The 24327-nt window shown below is 41.2% G+C and overlaps 1 protein-coding gene across 1 annotated transcript; it reads right to left on the bottom strand.

Annotated features, from left to right (window-relative positions):
• Positions 1-12542: 12542 nt before the first annotated feature.
• On the bottom strand, positions 12543-24282 carry CD164 (CD164 molecule). The gene is made up of 6 exons (XM_080389037.1): positions 23985-24282; positions 21418-21501; positions 19903-19977; positions 17751-17882; positions 16634-16699; positions 12543-15687 (listed from the first exon to the last, which is right to left on the bottom strand). The coding sequence occupies exons 1-6, from the start codon at positions 24265-24267 to the stop codon at positions 15527-15529; spliced, it is 801 nt and encodes a 266-aa protein (XP_080245163.1). The 5' UTR covers positions 24268-24282; the 3' UTR covers positions 12543-15526.
• Positions 24283-24327: the final 45 nt, after the last annotated feature.

The following is a 24327-nucleotide window of genomic DNA, read 5'->3' as shown; positions in this document are numbered from 1 at the left end:
GTCAGATTGGGCAGGCTCACTATTGTTCGGTGATCCTATAGGAGCTCACTGTAACTGCCAATTTTAGGTAAAAATGCTAAACTTTCTCCCCTCTATAATATGGGTATAATGGTGGTCTTCAAATGTGAAGAGTGTGAAACAAATCCCTGATGTTTGCTTGAAGCAAGAGTTTAGGAAGCAGGAGTAGCCTATAGTACTCCTGGTTCTGTTGTTGACTTGGAAGACTACTCTGTATCAAAATCAACTATTTCACAACTGACCAAAAGGTATAAAAAAGAAGACAGGCAGACATGAAGTGAAAAAGAACTGGATTGTTGGCTTGGGAGGTAGCTGAGTTGTTTTTTGGTTTTTATTTTTAATTGGTATCTGCTTAAACAAAGCAGAACACAGCACGAGGTTTCTAAATGTAATTACACAAATACAAGATGAAGCACAAAAATTACTAAATTAAACTGAAGTGAAGATGGATGGAGAGAAAAGAGCCTCGCTGCTTTAAATGAGGCTGATTCAAATAGAACAAACAGGTTATTGATTGTTATATAGGCTAATTAGCTGCACATGTCAAGCAAAGAAAAGGCAGAATAGATCATATGTAACTTAAAAAGAGTGAAAACAAAATGTTTTTTGTGTGCTTGTTAATTTTAAACCCAGATGAAACTGGATGTGCATAAAATTAGTTCAGTTATATCAGGGAGATGCTGAATCATTAGAATATTTTATTGATCAGATCAGTCAAAGATGGATTGAATTATTGCAAATTTGTGGAATTAAATAAGAAGTAAGAGCTATCTTCACAGGATTAAAAAGAAGTCTGAAACTGAGAAAATTAAATGGGGAAAATTGGCTTTTTTAAATTAGAAACCAGCTCATCTTGCTCAGACAGAGCTTTCTTGGATCTGACTGTGGAATGGTCCTGAAGATCTAAGGGCTTGTATTTCACTGTTCTCCACACCAAGTGCAGAGGATCCTGGACCTTGCTTTTTCCAGTTTAATGGCTGGAAAAGGAGAGAGGGCTGCTAAATCTGTGTCTGACATAGTAACATGTACATACACATTGGTGTTTGTGTTTTGAAACAAACAAAAAGACCCTGCCCAGAAGGAACGCAAGCTTCATCACACACAGTTAAGCAAGGAATAAGCGGATTAATAAGATGGACAGGTCTTTCTAATGCGTAAGATCAATTTTTACATTGCTCTGAGCTTCCTTGCACACAAGAACTTGAATTGTTGACATATGAATAAAGATGTGCAGTGACACCCACATGAAAGATTATCTTACTTTTTCCCCTTTAGAGAATGCCTTCTGTCTATCCTGTTCACTTTGCCTTAAAAAAAGGTCCAGCTTTTAGCAGAAAATAGGAACAATGCAATCCCACTTTACTAAAAATCTCAGAGAGATTTACCTTTCAAGCAACCCACTGCTATATAAAAGAGAGAAAATCACTGCTCTCCTTGCTTCTGTAATGTGCTTTGTTTACAGGAAGCTCTTCAAAACAAAAAAAAAGTGTCTGAATACTAAAGATGATGGGAGAACAAGAGGTGACTTCACTTCAGGGTCAGTTCATGACTGTAAGGAAAGCTCTTGCAAAATCTCAAGCAGAAAATGACAAGCTAAACCAATAGCTTCATAAACAGGTATCTGAATTCAACAGGTCCCAATTCATCAGTGCAACAAGCAGAATTCTCCTCTCCATCTCACTTGGTTTAATAAGGATTTTGTCTACTGTGATTCTAGGAAAGAAATGGCTTCAGAACTAACTGCATAATACAGTTGTTACTGAAGCTGGATGTGTATTTTGCGGCATTGAAACTATGCGTTCATCATCTGAGTGTTTTCACCATTGCAGGTAGAGAGAACTAGAGAAAAACTATAGCATCTTGGATAAAGTCTGAATCATGTACCAAAATGACAGCTACAGGCACTACATTTATGTATGTCATCAACAGTGCTGGATGTATGTTTTAGTAGAGGAAAAGATGTTACCAATGTTTTATTCCACAGATTAAAAAAACACCCTTAAATCTCAGATCCTGAGGTTATTAGTCTTCCACCCAATCATTAAATTTCAAGGAAACATTCAGGGATGTTGTCATTAAATCCAGAACAAATTAATTATTTTTTTTTCCACCTGAACACCTTCATGGCTGTATCACTGCCACAGCAAGCTGCCTTTCACTTCTACACATGGCTACACATGCTGAAATGGCCCATTCCTCAAAGTCAAACTGAAAAGCACACCCTTCCCTTGCAATATACTTAATGCCAAGCAACATTATTTTATAGCAAATAAGTCTTGTGAAACCAACGTTATTTCATTCTGCTGATAAGATTAGAAGTTAGATAAACATAATGCTAGAGATGTAATACATGTTTGGAAGTGCCTTGTAACGCATATAACTTTTGTATTTTAAATTTTGCAGGATCAATAAAAATGCCAAATGGATTGACAGCTAGATTTTTGGACATAGAAGCATGTGTTATTTTCATTAAATGAAGATGGTTTCTGACAGATGTCTACAGGTGTTGGTAGCAGGAACTATCAGTATTCAACATTTTTGTCAATGCCTTGGAAATAAATACAAAATTGCAGATTATAAAATTTACCAATGATATATGTGGGGAAGAATGTTAGTGAATTTGGTAAGGCACATTTAGTGAATAACGATGTGGGCAGAGCAGGAGTACAGAATCATAGGGATAGCTTGGTAACATGGTTATTCCTCCAAGGAGTATTTCAGTGCCTGAGTAGATGAAGAATGAGAAGAAAGCAGGGCTTGTACAGAACAGGGTGACCGCATCCCTGGGCAGGACAGGGTTCGTAATGGATGACTGGCCATGTAGTGCAGTACTGAAAAGGGTGGATGCTATAATCTTTTCATTTATAAAGGGAGAACAGTGCAGACATATTAAAAATGTGTTTGTAGTTCTGTGTACCACATACTGAAATACTGTTGCTGGATCCAGAGTGTAGTACCTAAAAAAGATGAAGAAAGAATGGAGAAAGCGCAGAGGAGAGTTAGGAAAATTCTTTGAGGGCTGCAAGAAATGCTTTCTAGCAGAGGGCTCTTGAAAGGGACAATCTATTTAGCCTATCTAAAAGAAGAGTGACTCGATTACAGTCTACAGATATTTTTGTTGGGAGAGAATAGTAGATATATTAAAGGGTTCTTAGGGAAAGGTATAACAAGAGGTGGTGCCTAGAATTTGAGGCCGGAAAAACTGAAAATGGGAAATTAGAAACAACATTTTCAAAATGTGATTAACAGTGGAAATGACAATATGTCTGAGTGTCTTCAAGTCAAGACCACATGCCTTTCTGGGAAAAATGGTTTAGCCGAACCAACTTGCTCATTCCAGTACAAGGCTAATTAAGGCAAATGTGATATTAAAAAGTCAGATCTGATGGCTCGATTGCGCCATTCTGAACCTACTGGTCTATGAAACTCCAACCTCAGTAAGGCTTAGAGAGCCCCCCAATGAAAAATGTTTGGCTGTGGCTGCTTTTAGCTATTTGTGTTCAGATTTTTCACCAGAGTGGTGTGCCTTTGGCTGATAAATTGGTTTTCTTCACTGACAAGCTGTCAATTTACTTCCAGAAGATCCACTGCATCTACCATCTTTCTAGCAGCTGCTTTTGTTGCTTCTGGTTTCCTTTGATTTCTGACATCAGCTTCTGATTCTTTCTCTTCTTTCTCATTTCTTTCCTTGGTATAGATTGTGATGGTGATGTTTACAAATAGCAGACTCCATTCCACAACCCTCGGCTGTACAGGAGGGTTTGACCTGATATGAGCGGCTTGTAATACCATTTCATTCAATTGTGTTACAGGTTCTAAAATGTAGCCATACTTACTGGCTGTCTCTATGAGCTGCATATAAACAGCAATGTTTGAGAAAGCTCATTTCCCTGCTCTCTTTCCTTGTTTATATGTTTTAAAAACAAGTTCCACATGCAGACCATAGGCTGGCTGCAGAAAGCAAATTACAGCAGACTGAGGAAATTGGAAGCAACTGCCTTCTTGTTTACTTGCCATTGAATGAATTCCACACATGAATGTTGTTGAGGCTTCTCTCTCTAACAAGCAACGATGTAAATACAGCATTCTGCTTCCCCTCCCCTTCCCCTCCTCTTGTGCTTCCCTTTCCCACAACCAGATCTTATTTTGGGTTTAGGTCTGACTGTGGTCCTTTCATAAGATCATAGGATAATTCAAATTTGTTTACAGACATCTTATTATCTTCAGTATCAAGGCATGTGGGATTGGGTATCTCCCCATTCAGCTCAGCTGGGCATGACATGTGGAGTGGTCATCAGGGTTTAAAAGCATAGCTAAAAAGGTAGGGGAACTAGAGAAAAATAATTTAAGTCTGAAACTTTAGTGATTGGATGTTGTAGAAGCAAATGCTGTTAGAAGTAGTACAGAGGAAGATACAACAAGTGACAAGTACTTGGCATGATGAAAGGTGAAAACAATGAGAAGGTGCTTGAAGAGATGGAGGAAAAAGAGCAGAGAGTGAAATGCCAAACCAAGGAAGCTGAAAAATCTTCTAAAACATGCCGTCTTCAACAAAAAAGAGATACAACAGGTAAACTCATAATGCATAGCTGAAAAATAAAAACAGTAGCACTTCTGGAGGGATGTCTCAAGTTTTAACGCTGTCTGACCAGATCTGAGTTTTTTTTGTGTTTGAGCTTCACTGTAGTCCTCCAAGTCCTCTGGATGAGGGTCTTGTAGCATGAGCCTTGGCACAGTGCTGGGCCCTGCCTGCTGGGGGCTTAAGGTTGTGTTCCACCTCTTGGTGGCACCTTGTATTTCTGATGCTTCTCAGGGGCTTCCTGTTAAGCCTGGTTCAGTATCTTTGCTCTAAAAAGTAAGTATTATTCTCCTTGGTTTAGAGGTAAACTGCCCAAGAGTCTGTGCAAGGTGCTGGTGCAGTGGGAACAGGTGTGCAGTGCAGACAGAACATGCTTGCACCCCTGGGGGAATTGGGGGGTGCAGCAGCTAGAGCAGCAAGCAGCCGGGCTCAGTGGCTCTGGAGGCTTTAGCCAGCTGTACATTCCCTGTTGGGATGTTCCCCAGTGGTGTGCTCCATGCCTCGGCTGTAACTGCTGTCCTTGCCACCAGACTAAATGGGAACTTTGGAGCCTTCCTTGGGCTCTGCCTCTCTGCCGGAGCCATGTTCCTGCATCTGCAGTGCCTGTTGCTTTCCTGCCTCTCCCTGTGACATTTCCCAGGTGGGGCTCTGACGCTAGTGCTGCTGCTGTCCTTTTGCTTTATTGACTGCATTTGACATAAACCCTCTGCCCTTACCTCTGTTTCCCAAATTCTGGTCTACCAAATGAACATATTGGGAGCTACTTTAATCCAGTCTGGCCACAGAAATGGCATTAGTTTTCACTAAACTGATGCCGTTATGCTGCACTGATATATTGAGTTTAAATCTGTTACTGTATTGCTAATCATTGATTTAGTGTAAGTGAGTAACCAAATCCACTTGTAAGATTATCTCCCTGTAAAACAGGCTGTAGAGCTTTCACTACTTCAATTTAAAAACTGATTTGGCCAAGTAAATACAATCTCTGTGTTTAGCACAGCTGGTAGAGTGGGCTCTTGGCTGCGAAATGTGCAGTGCTGCTTCTGCAGTGTGGCCTGAACAAAGTATTTTTTTGGCAACCATTTGATTAGACCTTAACTAGATGAATCAATCTATTTTTGCTGCTGAAGTCTCCTTGCCCTTGCTTTCTTGGTCTAGAGAGAAAAGAAGCTTTGTAAATATATCTGAATGCCTCTCATGTAAATCAGCTCAAGTATATTCTGTCTTCTAAAGCATCAAGGTGAAAGCATGAGTTGTTTGTTTTCCAGAGTCAGGATGACAAACGCTGTTCTGCTGGGAATAATTTCTCAGGCTGCTGGCAGGAGACCACTGATTTCACTGGTGCCTGTCTTTGATGGGGCTCTGCACTGTTTTGCTGTGTTTACAAAATAACCCTTCAAGAGATCAGAGATGTCAACAGCTTTTGAAGACGGCAGAAAGGAAAATGGCAACTGCAGTGTGCAGGCTTTTATTGCAGCTAGTACCTAAATGGTGAGTAACACTAACAAACTTTAAATATAAACTTAGCAAATGACAGAGTCTGTGGGAGAGTAGGGGGAAGAGCTGCTATTTTTTCCACATACCTCTGCCCTGAAGATGGAGGTAGGGTCTTGTCTAATTGTGGTTACATGCAAAGAACAGTGAGAAAAGGCCTCTGCATTGTTTTTATCTTCCTCCAGCAACGCCTGAAATGCAGTTTCCTATTAAACAATAATGAGAACATCAATTTGCACTATTTGTGCTGTATTTTGCATTCAGAGGGATTATGGATATGTTCAGCAAAGCTGTAATTACAGATTATTTCAATCAGCAAGAAGCGATGGCCTCTTATTCGCAAGTGAGGATCTTTTCCTTTAAATCTAGGCCTCTGCTTTGGTGCAGAGCTGTCAGATGATGAATTTTTGTTGCTGCCATTAATCCTTTTACCACCTTTTAGATAAGTCAGTTAACCCAAGAGTGCAGTTTAAAATGTGAGGCCTTGCAGCAAGTTGATGAACTGCAGCGTCAAGTTTATGACCTGGAAGCTGCAGTTTCCCAGAGGAATGTGACTGCAGATGAAGATGGATTGTGTGTTATAACCTGTTTTCTTGGGAAAGTAAGTCTTATGAGCTATGGTCCGTGTCTCTGAATCCCTCCTTGACCTTCGAAGCAATAGGCAACTTAAGCCAAATATGAAAGAGGAGAACACCTCCTCTGTAATGAAAGCATTTAGGTGAAGGAGAAAGACGTAAGACAATCTTGAGGAAAAATCAGACAACTCAAAAGCCATATGCCTTGTCACACCGCAGCTGCTCAAGCAGCACAAGAAACATTGCCTCCCAAGTTAATAACTTTAAACCATAACTTGCATTGTCTTTTGCTTTTTAGGGATATCATGGGAAATATGTGGGGAGCTGCATTTAGGGGAGTAGGCAATTAGGAAACGAAGGATCCTAAGCTGTAGGAAACCAGGCTTCATTAGTGGCTCTGGTGTTGGCACAGCTTGCTTACAAATCACGTGGGGAAGCCAAACAAGACTGTACCTTTGTAATTCGATTAGATACATGCCTATAATTGCAGGTATTTTTAGAGAATCTCAAAACAGCAGTGATAGCTCTTAACTGAATTAACCCAGAATTTAAACCTTTAACAAAAGTCTTTCTTCTCAGCTGTTTGTTAGCTAACTTTTTAACGTAATGCTTACATAATTCATATAGCTTAAAAAGCTTGATTAGGGATTGCTATTCTTACCTGCCTGAAGTTGCTGCTTTTCTCTGGGATATCAAAATCCTACTACCAGTCTGACAAATGTATGCAGAAAAACTGATGACCTAAACTCTAGCAAATTAATTAAACAGGAAAAAACTTCAATGATCTTTCAAGGTTCGTTTCCATACTGTGAAGAATATAAAGTACTACAATTTAATTAGTTTCCTTCTGCAGGAAAATGCTAGTTATTCCTGCCACAGGAAACTGAGAAAATCTCATTAGCACACTGTTGAAGATAAGAACAAAATACAGGGAAATAAATGAACAGGGAGGGATCTTTAATTAAGACACAAATATACTTGGCTTCTCTGGCTTTAAACCAATCAAGTTCAGGGGGAAAGTTGGTGCAAAACTTTCAGTGACATCGATGCTATAGAACACACTGAAAGTAGCTGTGACAGAAAGGGGATGATTTTTCTTTTTCTCCTGCTGTAAGTTACTATTGTCAAACACGAGGCAGAGTTGGAAAGATTGGCTGAGAGGCTTGGACTTCTCTGTGCTCAACACAGGAGGTCCATGAAACTATGGACACCTACTCTGCAATGAATTGTTGCTACCTTTTTACTTGTGATTTTTTTTAATTTCTGTATCTGTAACAGTAGATCCATGTTGTGAGGTTCGGTGGCTTTTTTTTTCCTTTCAGAAAGGTAGAAGGAAGACTGCAGAGCTGTTCTCCCATAGTACAAGAAGTAGTTTTCCAGGTAGTAAATCAATATTAAATAGCTATATTTTTTTATGCGGTAATACTAGTACTTCTCAGAAGGCAATCCAGACTTGCATCATGTAAAGATTTGTTTTTCTATTAATCTAACTTGCACTGTGCCACTAACCTGACTTCAGACCTATAGCATGTGGCCAGGCCTATTTGTATAGGGGTGGCAACTGTTACTTGCAATAGCCCTGTTTTGGCTGTAAAGGTGATGATGTTTTTGAAGCAGGTCCTGTCAGCTCCAGGAATTGCCCTCATAAACTAAGACTTCAGCTAGTTTGTAAGAATCTGTAGATAGCAGCCTGAGCCATGTTCTCAAGCTTTCTTTTCCCCATTCCTTCCCCTCCATCTTCTCATCTTCCTCTCCTATGCACTAGGGCCCAGGGGTCCTCAAACTTTTTAACCAGGGGGCCGGCGCGGATGCAGTGGCAGGCAGTCATCTGCGGCTGCTTGGTTTCCCCCCAACCCCCGCCGGGGGGGTCTGTAAATACCAGGGGCTGGATTGAGGACCCTGGGGGGCCATATCCTGCCCACGGGCCGTAGTTTGAGGACCCCTGCACTAGGCCACGGCCTGTCTCAGTGATGTAGAACAGTTGCTGTGCTGCTTCTGGGTTCATGTGATGCTTGTATAGTCAGTCCTCCCAAGCCCCTGCTTCAGGATGCATGGATGCTGAACACGGTCTGACCAGACCGGGTAGTTGTACACTCTGGCCTTCTGCTGAAGCAGCAGGAGAGCATCTGGCAGCTGCCCAGAGTCCCTTGGACCTGAAACAATGCCAAAACCAGCTAACCAATGTGATCGGAAACATCCTGGATCATGTCTGAGGAGGAAGAGGAACAGTGTCTGAATTAACAACTGCAGGATTACAGCTACACAGCAAAAATACCCCCACCTTTTTACCTAAAGTTAGTAGGAAAGGTTAACGTAGGGTTAAGAAGTGGTATGGCAACACCACACTGTACATAGATACAAATCAGGGTTACATCATATCATGGCTGAGAGCAAGCAAAGGATTTGATTCAGTGGGGATTTTTTGAGTGGCTGAAGGGTTGGCATTAAGTAGCTGCATCTCTGATTTTTCAGAAAAAGACCAAGACACAAATTCACTAGCGAATTTAGCGTCACTGGGAACAAATAATTAATACCCATCCACACCTTTTAATCTTGGCTTTCAACGGGTCCAGAAAAGACAGAGTTGTGGGGAAAATAGCCACATATAATGAAGTAGACTTGGGGCAGCAAGTTTTCAGTTTCACTGAGATGTCTCCTGCTGCAGGAATGAATGCTGATACACTCATTACTATGAATGAAAAGGGCATGGGGTGAGCTGCAAAAATTGCAGATAGTTGCAAATAGTTTTTTGCAAACAGTTGCAACTATCTGCAAATAGTTTTTGTTCTACTTTAAGTCAAGATCACCCATGAACCACTTTTTCCTGACTAAGCAATCTATTATTCTATTAGTACTATGCTGAGTGTTCACAACTTGTAAGGTTTTGTGTGTTTTTTCTTTCTTTTCACTCTAACATTCTGCTTAGAGATCAGAAGCAAGAATTTCTGCATTTACTTGAGTTCTGCTCTAACTCTGTGTTGACAACACTCATGTTCTGCAGCAGCTCAGGTCCAAAGTAACAAGCTTTCAGCATCCACTCTGCATGGGGATTACCAGCAGCATCCTTTGAATTTTGACCCAAGCAGCAGCAATGAAACAGGAGGAAACACTCCAAGACCACAGACAGTAACAGCGGGATTAGGAATAAACTGATACGGCTGCAAAACAACCAAATGCTTTGCTAGCCTGCAAACTGTGATTTGTATATATACACCAGCTTTCATCTGGACAGTAAATCAAATCCCTTTGAAGATTTACCTTTAAAAGCAAGGTAAGCAGGATGTACAGCTAGCAAACAGGGGAAAAAAAGAAGTTGCAAGTGTTCCAAAAATTAAGGAAAGGAGGCAGAAGGAAGGTATTTATCTAGCAATGGTCCCGGAATAAAATTTTTGAGTATCATGCCATGGTTGGTGACTTTTTATATGTTACTTGTGTTTTCAGGTACCCAGCAGATGGGAGGAGAGAATGGCAGATAGGCTATTACCACACCTAAATGAAAAGTCTCTTCCCACTGTCCTCCTGCAGCTACAGAAACAAAGGCTGGTCCAGAAGTAAACCTAAATGTATGTTTAATCAGTCCAGGGCTTTTTAGAAAATGCCACTGAACTGGCAGCCTTGAAGTAAGAAAGAACAATTTACATACAAATCAGAGAGAGGCAGTAATACTCCAGTACTGTGTGTTGGATGCAGTGTTCCATAGCAGCTCCAGCCAGTTCATCTGCTAACCCATTTTAGGTACCGGGTGATGCAGATCCTCCTTTCAAGCATGAGCAGCTCTGCATCTCCTCCCTTCCCAGACAACATAGTGCAGTACAAAAAGGCAAGGCTATCAGCCAAAACTAAAAGGCTTCCTTTTATTGTGGTAACCTTGGAACATGGGTGGTGCAAAGCATAGCTAAGTGCTTAGAGCTAAAGCATTGGGTCTGGTGTTTGCCGGTTTGCTTTTTTTCTTCTTCCACTGCTTTCCTACCGCAAGCCCTGACCACCACATCCTGCCCCATGCACTGCTCTCAGCCCCAAAGGTTGCAGCCTGTACACTGAACCTTTCACGCCTGTTTAAAGATGACTCATCAGAAGCCTCAGCAGCTCCACCTTCCCGAGCACCTTTTCTCCCCTCCTCCTAGAAAGGGGAAGGGCAGTTCCCTACACTGAACTAGAAGAAAACAGGAAAAAATTGAACAAACTTATCTGCGTTTCTCTTGCACGGAAAAAAGCTTGCATTTCTAGCCTAGCCAATAAAGGACACAAAGCTGTCTTTCAGAGATGTGTCAAACTGTATGGCAGCTTTTGATGAGTTAGTATTTTAACCTGTGTGTCTTTTAGCACTATCCACATCCCTGGATGCTTGTGAACATGAATAATCAACCCCCTCAGTACTTTTTTTTTTTTAATAAGTAACTAAGATCTACAATTAAACTCAGCAACCTTTAACAGCATTACACTAGTTTAACACAAAGTAAAGGAACTCTACTTCTGTTAGAAATGCTGCAGTATTTAGAGATCAGGATTATTATTATTCAGAATTCCTAGAATAAGGTTGACATCCTTCACCATTACTGAAACAAACTTTTATTTTGTCCAAACTTGCTGCTACATCAAAACAAGTCACAATATACTCTGAACACTGTGGAATCAGTTATCAAATAACATGAATTCTTTTTAAGGTATGTATGCCTTATATGAAGGACAAGGTGACTGATAACTATCCAAGGTCAACTGTCACTAGAGAAGCCATCAAATGTGATTCTAGCACATTCCAGGGACCAAATGCTGATTTGGAAGTAGAGCAATAATCATCAGTATGAAGCAATTAGCCCCTTTTTACTGCTGCAGCAGCATCTATCTCCAGCTAATTACAGCTTCTTGATAAAATACTTCAAGTATTATTTGGCTTCATCCAGAAAAATTCAAAGATTATTTCTGAGCGAGTCCTATACCTACAGAAGACTACCTTCAAAGAACAGCAGTAACGTAAGACTGGTACTATGCTTCAGCTTTCAGTGTTGCACTGTAACAAAAACTTAATGAAGTCTGACTGCATGCAGCAAAGGGATGATTTCCTGGAAGGCATAGCAATTTTAAGCACATCAGGAAGCTCTAAGATTCCTCCATTTCTATACAGCCTTTCCAGAAAGGCTACTAAAGTTTTTGCAGTTTCCCCATATGAGACTGAGTTATAGTCAATACAACCTGTGACACATTCGCACATCACTCACGACCCACAAAAGCATCGAGGTCATGACGTGCAACTGAGGTTACTTCACTCAGAGCTGGTTATCATTTTTAATCAGTCTGCAACTACAGCATTGCACCCCCTCTGTTCTCTTATTTCCTAGCAAATATCCTCCTCCTACTCAAGGAATGAAGAAAGAAGGCTCAGAGCAATACTTTTTTCATACAGGTCAAAGATCGTAACACAAGAAGATGCTACAATGCAGGGGTTGGTTATTAACAGCCTCCCTGGAACCACAGACTGCAGTCCCTCTGCCACCTCACAGGTGACATCCAGCATTACGAGCTTTGCTATTGGGAAGAGGAGCATTAAGCCTTACAGGTTGTTGCAACCAGAACACCTAGTAAATGCCTTGCCGTTCTTTGGCTTTAAAGGGGAGAACAGGATTAAACTAACATGGAAAACACTACCTAAATAAGAATTCTTTTGGAGACAATTCTAAATCTATATCAGTATTGCTGCACATACCAAATGCAAAGTCAATGCTGTATTTAGGAGAGCTAGCTTACCTCTTAAAAACTTTCATTCTCCTTCTTTCCCCACCATGTTTTTCAATCGCTATGGAAAACAGCTCTTATCTCCAGCAAGTCAGTAGACAATCCGCCCCAGGATTGCTCACATTAAAAAAAGTTTACAAGTAAAATTCCATTCAACCGATTTTTATTTATCAATTTGGTTTTGTGATTACAACCATTTCAGTTTTCTTCCACTGAGGACAAAATACAAACTTTTACAGCAACACCTGCAGAGAACATTCATAAGATAACAGCTTTATATTTGCACAATTTGGCTTCAAGAAAAAGCCAGATAACTTGAAGAGTCACTACAGTTCAGTGCCTAAAATTGATTTAGGGGCAAATACAACTACAGATCTATGAGCTACCTTCCACTTCAAAACACAAGGCCAAGAAAAACTGCAAGTTGTTACTCCAGGTTTTTTTGCAAGTACACAGCACAGATCAGCTGATACTGCCATTTCACAAAGGAGCAATTACTTCCTATAGTGAGGCAGCCAAGCACATGCTGAAGACATATAACCGAGCCTCCCTCCCCGCCCCCCAAACAACTGAAAGGAAAACAATCCTAGCTACAACTCTGTAAACTGTGGATTATACCTTGTTGGCAAGGCTAATGAGCAAGCGGTGCATAGTGCAGGCCTTCCAGAACGTCACTAAATTGGTATAGTACAAGCTCGAGTTTTTCAGATTGGCATCAGTACATGTCAGAGATCCTGGGTTTCCTAAAGACTTGGAAAGTAGCAATTGCTGGCACCAAGAAAAATTTAGTAACTAAGGCAAGGTATCCCTTCTACCCTTATAAACAAAATTTGAGGCAAAAGATTAAGCAACTTTAAGGCACTTTAAAAATTATTTTTAGTTCGCTTTACCAGCATACTTTATCAGCAACCTAAATCAGTATCAGCATAGCTCAGGACAAGCATTTTAGCAACATTTAACAGAGCAGTAACTTTTTGTGGCAACGCCTTCCATGCTATGAAGTGTTCTGTAGCACTTTCCTGCAAGTTTCCCAAAAGATAGCCCTTTGAGGCCAAAAAAAGTTATATACTAGGCATACAGTTTTCTTTGCCGAGCTGAAGAACTGTCACACTTTAAGTACGTTGCTCACTTCAAAACACAGAATACAAGCTCATGGGTATCTTTTTAAACAAATAAAATGTAGTAAAATAGTTCTGAGATAGGGAAAGGACAGATTATGTGATTTCACAATAAGGCCAAGGATATACCATCTAACCCACACACATACTGTTGCTGGAAACTGGCCATTCACTCTGCTGTTTTAATAAACCTGAGCTGATTGTCTTAGTTTTGTTTAGAAAACCAAAAGCTAATGAACTCAAAGATACAGTACTGGTGAGTAACTTCTGTATTTTGTAGCAATTTGAGTTTTCTATGCAGCACGATAAAAACAATTCCATCCAAACTAGAAGAACACAGGAAGGCAACACTGTGCACTTTAAAGTTTCCAACTGAAGTGCACTTATTTTGCTTCATATTTAAGTCCTACTGCTGTGACTATTTGCACTAATGCTATCATTTTGTATTGGGTGCCAAATTCCAGCCAAGCCAGGGCCAGTAAGACAGTACTACAGATTATCCTGAAACTCATGATCAGGGATATTATCAAAAGCTATGTATTATGTTCTACATCTGCCACTTTTTTCAAAAATTTTATCTTTACCTCCATTTTTCCTGTGGGTTTATTTTCACAGGTGTTCAAGTCAGTCTACATTGGACATGACCTACCTTTGATACTCAGATCACACGGCTGATCCAGCCAAAGAAAAGAAAAATACTATTTGGCTGAATAGATTTCTTTAACCATTTTATTGCAGGGTGACACAAACCTGATGGCAGGAAGCAGGGAGAGAGGAAAAAAAAAAGAAAAGAAAAAAAGATGTAGCCCTGGCAGTCCCAGGACTACAGCAATCCTGACCAGGATCAAATCAGCAGATCATCTTAACTACCCTTAACTGCTCCTTCAGCAAGCAGACATACAGAAGGGTAAAAAAAAAAACAACAAAAACAATACACCAACAAAAAGCCAACACAAAACCAAAACCCTGAAATTAATGGCCACAAGTTTAAGAACCATTTGAATAAGAAAAACCCCAGGATTGCCCAAACACCAGTATTTCAAGTATAAATGTAAGTTGTTGCCTTTTTATATAGGGAGTGAACTGAATTTTATCACTAGTTTTATGGTTGGTCTTTGTAGGCCAGAACAAAAGGTAAGCTGTTTGTAGCTGAACTGTACTGTGCTCCCTCATCCTCAAACACGGTCAGTAAGGGAGTTACTTAGTGTAAAAAGTTTTTAAACTGGAATGCTCAAGTCATATGTATTCCATTCTCCTATATAAAGCCAGTATTAACAGTTTTATTTATTTTTTAAATAGGTGGGATGCTTTTATAGCCTACTGATTTCTAGTCTTTAAGGCACTAATCTTCATTTCCCCTTTAGAAGGATTATCCCTACATCCCCCTCTCCAGCCTCAACATTACCTGGAAAGGACATAGGATCTCTGTTTGGAATGCAGTATTTACTCAGGCAACCTCTATTCTTGTGTAAAAAAGTTTATGGGTTATGTTATTCTGTTAAGACATTATCTACTTCTACAATTTTGTTCGTCTTTCTAGCAGCATGCCGTAAGAGCCATAACCTAGTATAAATGGCATTTCACTCCCTGAAGTCAGTCACCAATAATTCACATCCTGATAAAACCAAAGGGATACTGTATCAAATGTTGATTAAATTAGCTGTCACAACAAGTCATCATGAGATTGTCTACTCAAGACAGTGTTGCCACTGAATAAGAATCTCTGAATGTCTACTTTTGGCATATAAAAAAAAAAAAAAAGTCCCACAGCAGCAGCCACTAAAGGAAAGTAAGACAGCCATTAAAACCCATGCAGCATATTGCAAGTAATCCTGTTGAAGAGATTCATATCACCTCTTGCCAAGTATAATGTTGCAAAAATATTCTTTTAAAGTCTTCTTTTAGAGATTGAAAGGAAATTATGAACTGCTGTCTTCCATGAGCAACAGAAAATATTTTGGTTCAGTGAACTACAGGTGTTGGGCTACTAGTCCATTATAAAGCGGCAGGTTCTAAAGTGTATGATAGTTTCGGTCTTTCGACTTGCAGAATTTGTACAGAAAGAAAACAACAGCCTGCAGACCCAGAACAAGGACAATTCCACCTATGAAACTCGCAGCATCAAATGTAGATTTGCGTGGAGAAGGTGCAGGAGTCACAGTAGCATTCGTACCTGTTAAACACCACATCAGAGTTTGTGAGTGCACAATACTCACAGAAGTTTTATAGATTTTAGTATTGGCTTCACTGTATTAAGATTACTCAAAACATCCAAGTACCAATAAGAAAACAACAAAAAAATCAAAAGTAAAGACATGTCAGCAGCTGCATTTAGATTAATGTTACTGAAATGTGATTAAATTGTACAAGGCCAGAGCTATTTATAGGCAAACTGCACTGGACCTCAACACTGAGCAAGTCCCAGCTGAACTTTATTTGTACAGGAGGAAAGCTTTGGCTTTTTGAAGTACATAGAAGTATATTATTGATACGCTCATTCAAAACACATTTTCCCACCTATGCTGCTTGCTCTAGTTTTTAGCTTAAATTCAAATTTAATTATTATCTTCCACCTACTGTACTTGACCCCAAGAGTTATACTTAAAGAAATCAGCTGAAGCCACAACACATATGAAGCTGGAAATAGCAGCCATCTGCTGACAGCTAGTTTTAAAGAGCTTTTCAGCAGTCATGAATATGCTATTTCATGAAGTAATAAAATATTTCAGTTTATTTCCATCACTGTAGCTCAATTTTCTTTTTTTATAGGTATCCCATTATTGTGCTCCAAGTGAAAAAAACTAAATACCACCTCCCGAAGGTAAGCAAGTTAACAAGTGACTTCCAGCCACACTATTAAAAGCAGCCAGCTGATTTCATTTGACCAACACACTTCCAACTGTTAATATCTCACCAATTAGCTCTTTCTCAGGGTATTACCTTGCTACATACATATATCCACGACCTTAACAAAATGAGATGCACCATAAAGTTAGAAGTGACAACAGCAGATACACCAATACTCCTTTAATGTTGTCACTTGGTAGGTCTTTCAAGATAATGCTTTTAAAGCAACACAAAGTATTTTATGCTGTAATTATGCTAGTAGTAGCAGTTACCTGGAATACTGGGTGTTGTAGTAGCTGAAGTAATGGCAGCATGTGTAGTTACGTTGGTGATGTTAGCTGTTTGAGAGAAGACAGTATGTACACATACCATAAACTTCAAGGGCAAAGTTTGCAAGCACTGAAGTTCTTATGTAAATCATTTGTCTTGTTTTGCTTAAACAAGGAGAAGCTTTGACCCCAGATTGCACCCCACACAATTCAGATGTTCAGCTGCATGGCATTAAGCCAAGTTTCTGCAATAAGTATTTTTTTCAGACTTGCATACCACTCTTATCCAAATATTTCAAGGTTCTCCACAGATCAGACAACGATTCTTTATTTAGAAAAAAGCACTAATATAAATGCTGGTATTTGAACAACAATCAAGACAGCTGCTTCAGGACAACTGAGAAACTGCATCAAGGAAAAAGGCTTTCATTAAACAGCCTTTAATCAATTAGCATTCATTGTACTAGAAAAATTACTTATTGTAATATCTCTAGATGGGAGAAACACTTGCAGGACAGCAAAGATTCCCCTTTCTCCTCCTGTCCTGGGTCTCTGGCACATCCCACCCCCAGATTAGCATTACTAAAACTTAATCTATATTGCACTATGTGCCTGGGACAAGAAGCCCACATTTGTAGGTTTACTCACACATCACCCTCCTGTACATTAGGCTATTCTGAGCCTAATCAAGCATCAACTCATTACCTTCCACATCCCTTAAACATCAGATGCTTTTAAAGATTAGGTTTTTGGGGTGGGGTTTTTTGTTTGTTGTTAGGGGTTTTTTTGTAAGAGCTTCACTGTTAAGATGGCAGCACATATAAGAACAGAAAATTTTGAACTGGTCAACAACAACAAGAAAAAAATCAAACTCACAGTAGCTCATGGTTAGCAGAAATTACTAATCTAATTCAAACAATTACTACTGAGCCAATTCTTAATTATGTTGAAAAGAAGCATTTTCTCTGTTAACTTCTTCCAAACTTTGGGACCATTTCTACATTCCATACATCAGGCGTTTAGTATTCATGCTACTACAGTGATCTGTGGAAAAAGTCCTTGTCCTTTATTCTCCAGTTCCTAGTTTACTGCCATTCTATGTTCAGTAGTATTATATTACCTATAGTAGTATGAGCTGTGGTAGCAGGACTGGCTGTGGTAGTATTGGAAGATGCTGTGGTACTATTGGCAGGTGGTGTAGTAGTATTGGAAGACAGCGTAGTAGCACTGGAAGGAGGAACATCTGTAGATGCTATTAAAGAATAAAGAGTTACATTAAAGAGACCAATGACAGTGTTTAACAAAAAAAGCCCCAACAAAACAAAACACCAAAGCCCAAATTGAACAGCAGCAGGCTGAGTTTTAGGGAATTTGTATAGCACTGAATTCTATTGTAGTTTTGGTTTGAAGTTACAAAGCAGTTGGAAGTTCAATCTACCACACTAACAGCAAAAGTTGCACAATTGAATACATGAACCTTGTCACAGGCAGCCCAATCAAGCCAGTGTTCAACTGGCAACTCAAGATTCCTCAAACCAAACAAGAGGGAGAAGAGTCCTATCGTATAAGCAGAAACTGTGCATGCTTTAGACAATAGGAAACGAGATATTCAGTACTGCTTCCCAACCCCACTGCAACTAAAATTCAACCTGAGCTATCAAGTTCAACTAGAAAACAGAACGGTTAGCTGAAGTAGTATGGGGGGAAACTCAAAACATCCTCAAGAATTCAAAAGTTTAAGCTTTCTGTTCTGAGAGCTGTTGCTGGTTGTAGGTGCTCTCAGCTTCAGCATGTGCTATGAAAAACCCCAAACCAAACAACTGTGAAGCCTTCTGCAACCTACTGTATTAACTGAATTAATCACACATGGACAGCTTATCCAAACTGTTGCTTAATCATACACTGATAAATCAGCAAGCTTCCTGATGAAATACCATTATGTCCAGAAGCCTTTAATGCTCAGACTAATCTAAATGTGGTTATTTACATCTTGAAACAATTCAGCATGGTAGGCAGCCAGAGCTGGCTTTCTAAAGATAAGCTGCCTATATAAGAATCTACTCTCTCAGGTCCCATTTGCATCTAGTCAGTTTAAGTGCACCATAACGTTCCTCCATGTCAATCCTGAATATAGTGCTAAGCCATGACTCTGCAAGTAAGAGCTGATAAGGTATACAGGCTCCTTTCACACCAACAAAGATCCTCTAATGAAGGTGACAATGTAAGTTTCCTTGAACATGCAAAGCTAAAATACAATAAACTTGTAGTGATGTTATCAGGTTAACAGGAACAGATTGTAGAAATTCTACTCTTAGATATAGAATAAGGCATTGTAACAGCATGCTGTCTTTGCAAAGCACTGAGAAATGGTACTTTTAACAGTCCTGATTAAGAGATGATTGTTACAATTTTAGAAACGGGGTCATGTGGAATTATTTCTGACTTGCTGCCACCACCACAAGATGCCCATAGCAGTATGGAAGCTTCATCTCTATTGATGTGAGCCAGCCTCTTTGGCCACACTGTTGAACTCACCTAGACAAGAGTATTAAGACTTTTCATTTTCTGTTCTAGACCTTAAAATAAGAAAATCCTATTTTGAAGTCTATTTCTGGTCAGCTCTCAGAAAAACTAAAACTGGTAGGCTTTCACAAAAGTGAAATTCAAGACTTAATCTAAATTATTCATATCCTGCAAATCTGCTTTGCACAGCAAGCACAAATTAATGAGAAGACTGAAGTAGATATGCAACAGAGCACGTTCCTAGCATGAAGAATTTACCTTACACAGTCCTATAACCCAGACCCTGCACGAAGAGCTGTACTAGTTAACAATTAAAATTGGGAGGTTCTTAAGCTTTTCCTTTTTACTGCACCTCAGATGAAACAATGGACTTAACAGGTATGACTTTTTGTTGAATATGAAGCTTGCTGTCTTGAGGATGCTGACAAGTTCCTTAGAACACACTGTATTTAACAGGAAATGTTATCCATGTTCACCTAAGAAGCCAAGCCAGTAGTCAGAGATGTTTGTCTAGTAAAGTAGATCAGGCTTCTTGAAACAGCAAATGTAAGCTGTTAACTGAATGCACAATGAAACTATGCATTTTAGCATCACATCACACCTTTAAGCTAGAAGCAATGGGCTTATTTACATACTTGTATGTGCTTACATAAGTTGTAGAAAGTATTGCCAAGGTCTACAGGTGAAGGAGCTGTAAACACAACTGCTTCATACTCAACAATGTGAAAGCTGAGTATCTGAATACTTACAAGAACATTGTTCTACAGCTGTACAGCTCTGATTCTTCAAAACTACTTCTGTTTCACTTACACACATGCTTTCTCCTGTCAGGAAAGTAGAGACAAGAATACTTACAGTGGCAGAACTTTAAAGTGGTTGAGACATTGTTCCTAAATACTAATAAACTGTTCATAGGACAAACTAAACACCATCTTCAAGCCAGGATAACAAAAAAGCCACTTCAATATGTAAGACTTGAGTATTATATTAATAATTAGAAGTTAGAAAAGTTTTAGTATTTTCTTTCACTAGTTATTCTACCACTCAAATCAACACTTAGGCAATACTTTTACATGGTTATACAACATTTTGCAGTAACAATACAGCTTGGTATTTTTCCTTCCTAGGCTATAGAATTAGACTGTTTCTACTATTTGTAGCATTTTTCAAGTTAAACATTTTGCATCTCTATGGGTAGCATCATAAGAAAGACTGCCTTAAAAAATCCTAAATGCAAGCAAAAATTAGTTCCAGCTTTTCAAACAGATCTTTGACCTTGAAATTGTTGAAGGCACCAGTTTCTTATTCTCTGCCTGCATACCATCCCCTCCCTCAAAGAAGTTACACAGATCTCCTGCATGTTTGCTGTATGTGCCTGCTAGTCAGAGAGCACGTGCAGATTCAGAAAAAGAGCTTCTTGAAGGGCACTCTTGTACCCTTCTTGACAAGTTACATCCAAAATTCTTTTCGTTAGTTCCAAAGCATCTTAGCCTTTTTGCATAACCTGTCTTGGTTACCTACAATCAAGTGCTACAAAATCACTATTACAGTCAAGCCATTCTCTCATCTTACTCTGTTTCCACCTCACATAGGAAATACAAATAATCCACCTGATGACTACTTATGTAATCTCTGTATGACTTTGCCAGCTGCAACCTCCTCCAGGGCTGTAGGTGCCAGATTTTACCTAAATGTAGTTAAATCCAACTCTCCTACAATGGAAAAAACATGGCTCAGAATTAGACCAGCTAATGCTTCTTTGGCTCTGTCATGTTCCCTTCAGTGGGCTGCAATTTTAGAAACACTACTCTTAACTAGTCTTATTTAATGGACTCCTCTCCCTTATTGCACTTCAGTTCAGGAGTAGTGGTTGTGACCACCAGCTCTATGACAAAACCCCCAAAGGGACTGAAACACAGGTATACGTCTGCATATCAGAATCCACTTGTGACTCCTTAGCAAACACTAGTAACTAGTTTGTTCTAAAACCAGTCTGAACCATCTAGAAAACATTAACTTATCAACAGTACAGATTTATATCAGAAGGCTTAAAAATCTGGGATTATTTTGAACATGTTCAGCTGTCACCACATAAGAACTTGAAATGTTTAACAGATACAACCTATGAATTAATGCTCCATTAGGTTATGAAACAAAACAGCTTATTTATGTAATGAACATTAATACAGATGATGAAGTAGGTCTAGTTGGGTTTAAAGTTCTGTATGGCATAGTAAGAATCTGCACTGTGTTGTCCTCCTTACTTTCACATCTGATCCACTTGCAGACGGCTACATTTGTATCATTGTCAATACATGAACTGCAGTCAGAAATGTTTCCACAAATACCTAAAAAAAAAGAAAAAAAAAAAGCAATGCACAGATTAAGACAAAATTACCACTGTCAAAAGAGCAACTTCACCCACAGAATCAGTTCTTAGATCCATACCCTACCATACGTACATCTCCCAGGTTAAGGTGCAATCCCTCCCACTAACCTAACTACAACTGAAAGCTGCAACTTAGGAATGCATTTGACAAAACAGAAATGCATTTCCCTCCAGACACTACTGACACTCCAAAACCAGACCCCACATGTACACCAAGATTTCGTCTCATACTCAGATAACGTAGAATATACTACTCTAATGAAGTTACCAAATTAATTTTTCAAAGTTAATTGAAACCTCAGATGTTAAGAGCTGTGCTCCTTTCAATTATATTTTCCCTTTAGGTAATATAGCCAGCTATAAACAACCCTACAGCAGAAAGCAACCCAAGTATGGGAAATAAAGACAAGAACCTAGAGGACTTTGTATACAAACGCATATAAAGCGGAGCAGAAAGTCAACCTATTCACATTTTGATCACAGGAGAAGCCAGCAACCTAACCAGTCCAGCAGCTTTTTAATGCCAGTCAAACATTGTTGCCTTAAAACCACAATGACAACACATCCACCACCTGGATCAAATAAGATTGTCTTCCAATCTACAACTTTACTGCATTAATTTTAATTAAGTCTGACTCATACAGCATCGTACTCAGAAAACCTACATACAACCCACAACTCCTTATACCCCATACGCTCCAGCACATTTCACATCATATCCACCTACTCCAGGCACCTTTGGGTGACCTTTCACCTTTCTCCGCTATTCACAGCTCTTCAGCAGTCAGCATGGTAATATACATCTCAAGATAACAACTACAGATACATTAACTTCATTATTTACTAAATCTGAAGTAAGACTGAATCTACCTGGCCTTTCTCTTGGTTACTGCAGGAGCAGGCTAGAAATACTGGTGCTATTTTTTCACTTTCAAGAAATGAAAAAAACATATGAAGAGACCTTCGTCAGTTTGCATGAATGAGGTATGCAACAGACTTGCCCTGTTCCCTTCAGAAGGCACTTTAAACCACTTCAAGAGCTATATGACAATTTCTAGATAACAGATTTCAGGGAAGAAAAAAGTAGAAGTCATTTATTGTTCTGGGTATACACATGAAGAACGATCACAGCATGCACAACACTCCTGATGAACGAACAATGCTTGCTTTTGTAAATGCCTCACTGGTACATAAAAGATTTAGCACAGTACATCTGCTGAGATAGGCAGACAGTCCGTGCAGCCAGCTAATGCCAGGTGCACTAGGACTTCTAGTTTCAGAACACCTTTCCCAGACTAGCATGGGGGAGGAACAGAATCGCAGGAGTGAAAGATCAGGAGACGTTTATATCACAACAAGAGGTTTCAAGAACGCGCTGTTAACTTCAAGAACCAGTGGCAGGGTGTCAGGCGTTTCCCCAATGCTACTCCTGCTGCAAAAGGTTTTCTTGGGGAACTTATCACGTAGAAAGCCTCTCAACTCTACCCATCAGCAGGTGCCTGCTCTTCACTGGAAAAGTAACTCAGGTACCACGAACTCTGATCTGAAGCGCAGGCAAGCCCACGTTTGCTCCCACGATAAACCTGCTTGTTGTACCGCCTCTTGCACATTCGGATATTCCCCTTACACTTGAGGGGGAAACCTGAAACACTAACAGAAGCCTGTCCCGCTGAACCGACACTGCCCTCTCCTGCTGCACGCAGAGGCTGCTCACCGCCGACTCGGCGGCCCCCAGCGGCTCACGCTGCCCACAGGGCGCCCGACACCGGCCCGCACCCCGTCGTCGGTGGGGCCGCAGAGGAAACGCAGAGGGGCCGAAGCAGAGGTTACTGGCCAGCTTCACACTTAGCTGCACCCAGCACCACTACACAACGTGGCCAGAGAACATTAAAGTGCTTCCAGAACAACTTACTTCCTTCGCACAGAGCCAGAAAGATCAGGCGAGCCCCGAGGAGCAGCAGGGCGGCCACCGCCAGGGTAAGGAACAACCCGCGGCCGTGACAGACGCCCCCTACGTAAGTAACCCCCGGACCCGGCCGGTGCCAGGTTCGCAAGGCACAAACGCGCCGCGTACGTTTCACCGGAGACGAAAGTAGCCGCTGCCCGCTGCCCCGCCCGGGAGGGGCGCTGCGGGCGGCCCGAGCCGCGCTAACGGACCCCGCGCCTCACGGGCCCCCGCGCCCGCAGCGAGCGGGAAACGAAAGCGAGGGGCCAGGAGGCGGAGAGAGGCGGGCGAAAAGCGCGGCGGGCTGCGGCCCAGCCGCCAGGGAGCGGGGGCGGCTCCCCCGCCGGCGGCGGGCACGGAGGGTCGGCCCGGCCCGGGCGAGGAACCGCCTCGCCGCCGGCACCAACGGGCAGCGCGCGAGCGCGGGGGGGGAGGGGCTGCCCCGTCAGCAACCGCCGGGAGGGGGGAGGGGGGAAGGGGGATGGCGAGGCACTCACCAACGGTCACGACGTCGTCGGTAGCCCTCTGCGCGGCCCCCGCGGCCAGCCCGCTGAGGCAGGCCAGGCAGAGGGCGGTGAGGGGGAGCGCGAGTACCCGGCCCATGGCGGCGGCGAAGCGAAGGGTGGCGTCTCCCGCTCCTCGGTGCGTCCCCTCGCCAGCTCCGCTCCCGCCGCCTCCGCGCACTCTCTGAGCGCTGCCGCCCCACCCCCCGGCGTCACGTGAGCGCCACCGCCTCGAGCCGGCCCCGCCCCCTCCCTTGCCGCCCGGCCCCGCCCCCATCCCGCGGGTGGAAGGACAGCCCACCCGTGGCTCCCCCCGTGCCCCCGCCGCCCCGCGGGA

Source organism: Falco punctatus (assembly GCF_963210335.1).
Source record: "Falco punctatus genome assembly, chromosome: 5".
NCBI classification, from domain to species: domain Eukaryota; kingdom Metazoa; phylum Chordata; class Aves; order Falconiformes; family Falconidae; genus Falco; species Falco punctatus.
This window is presented reverse-complemented; position numbering and strand designations above follow the sequence as displayed.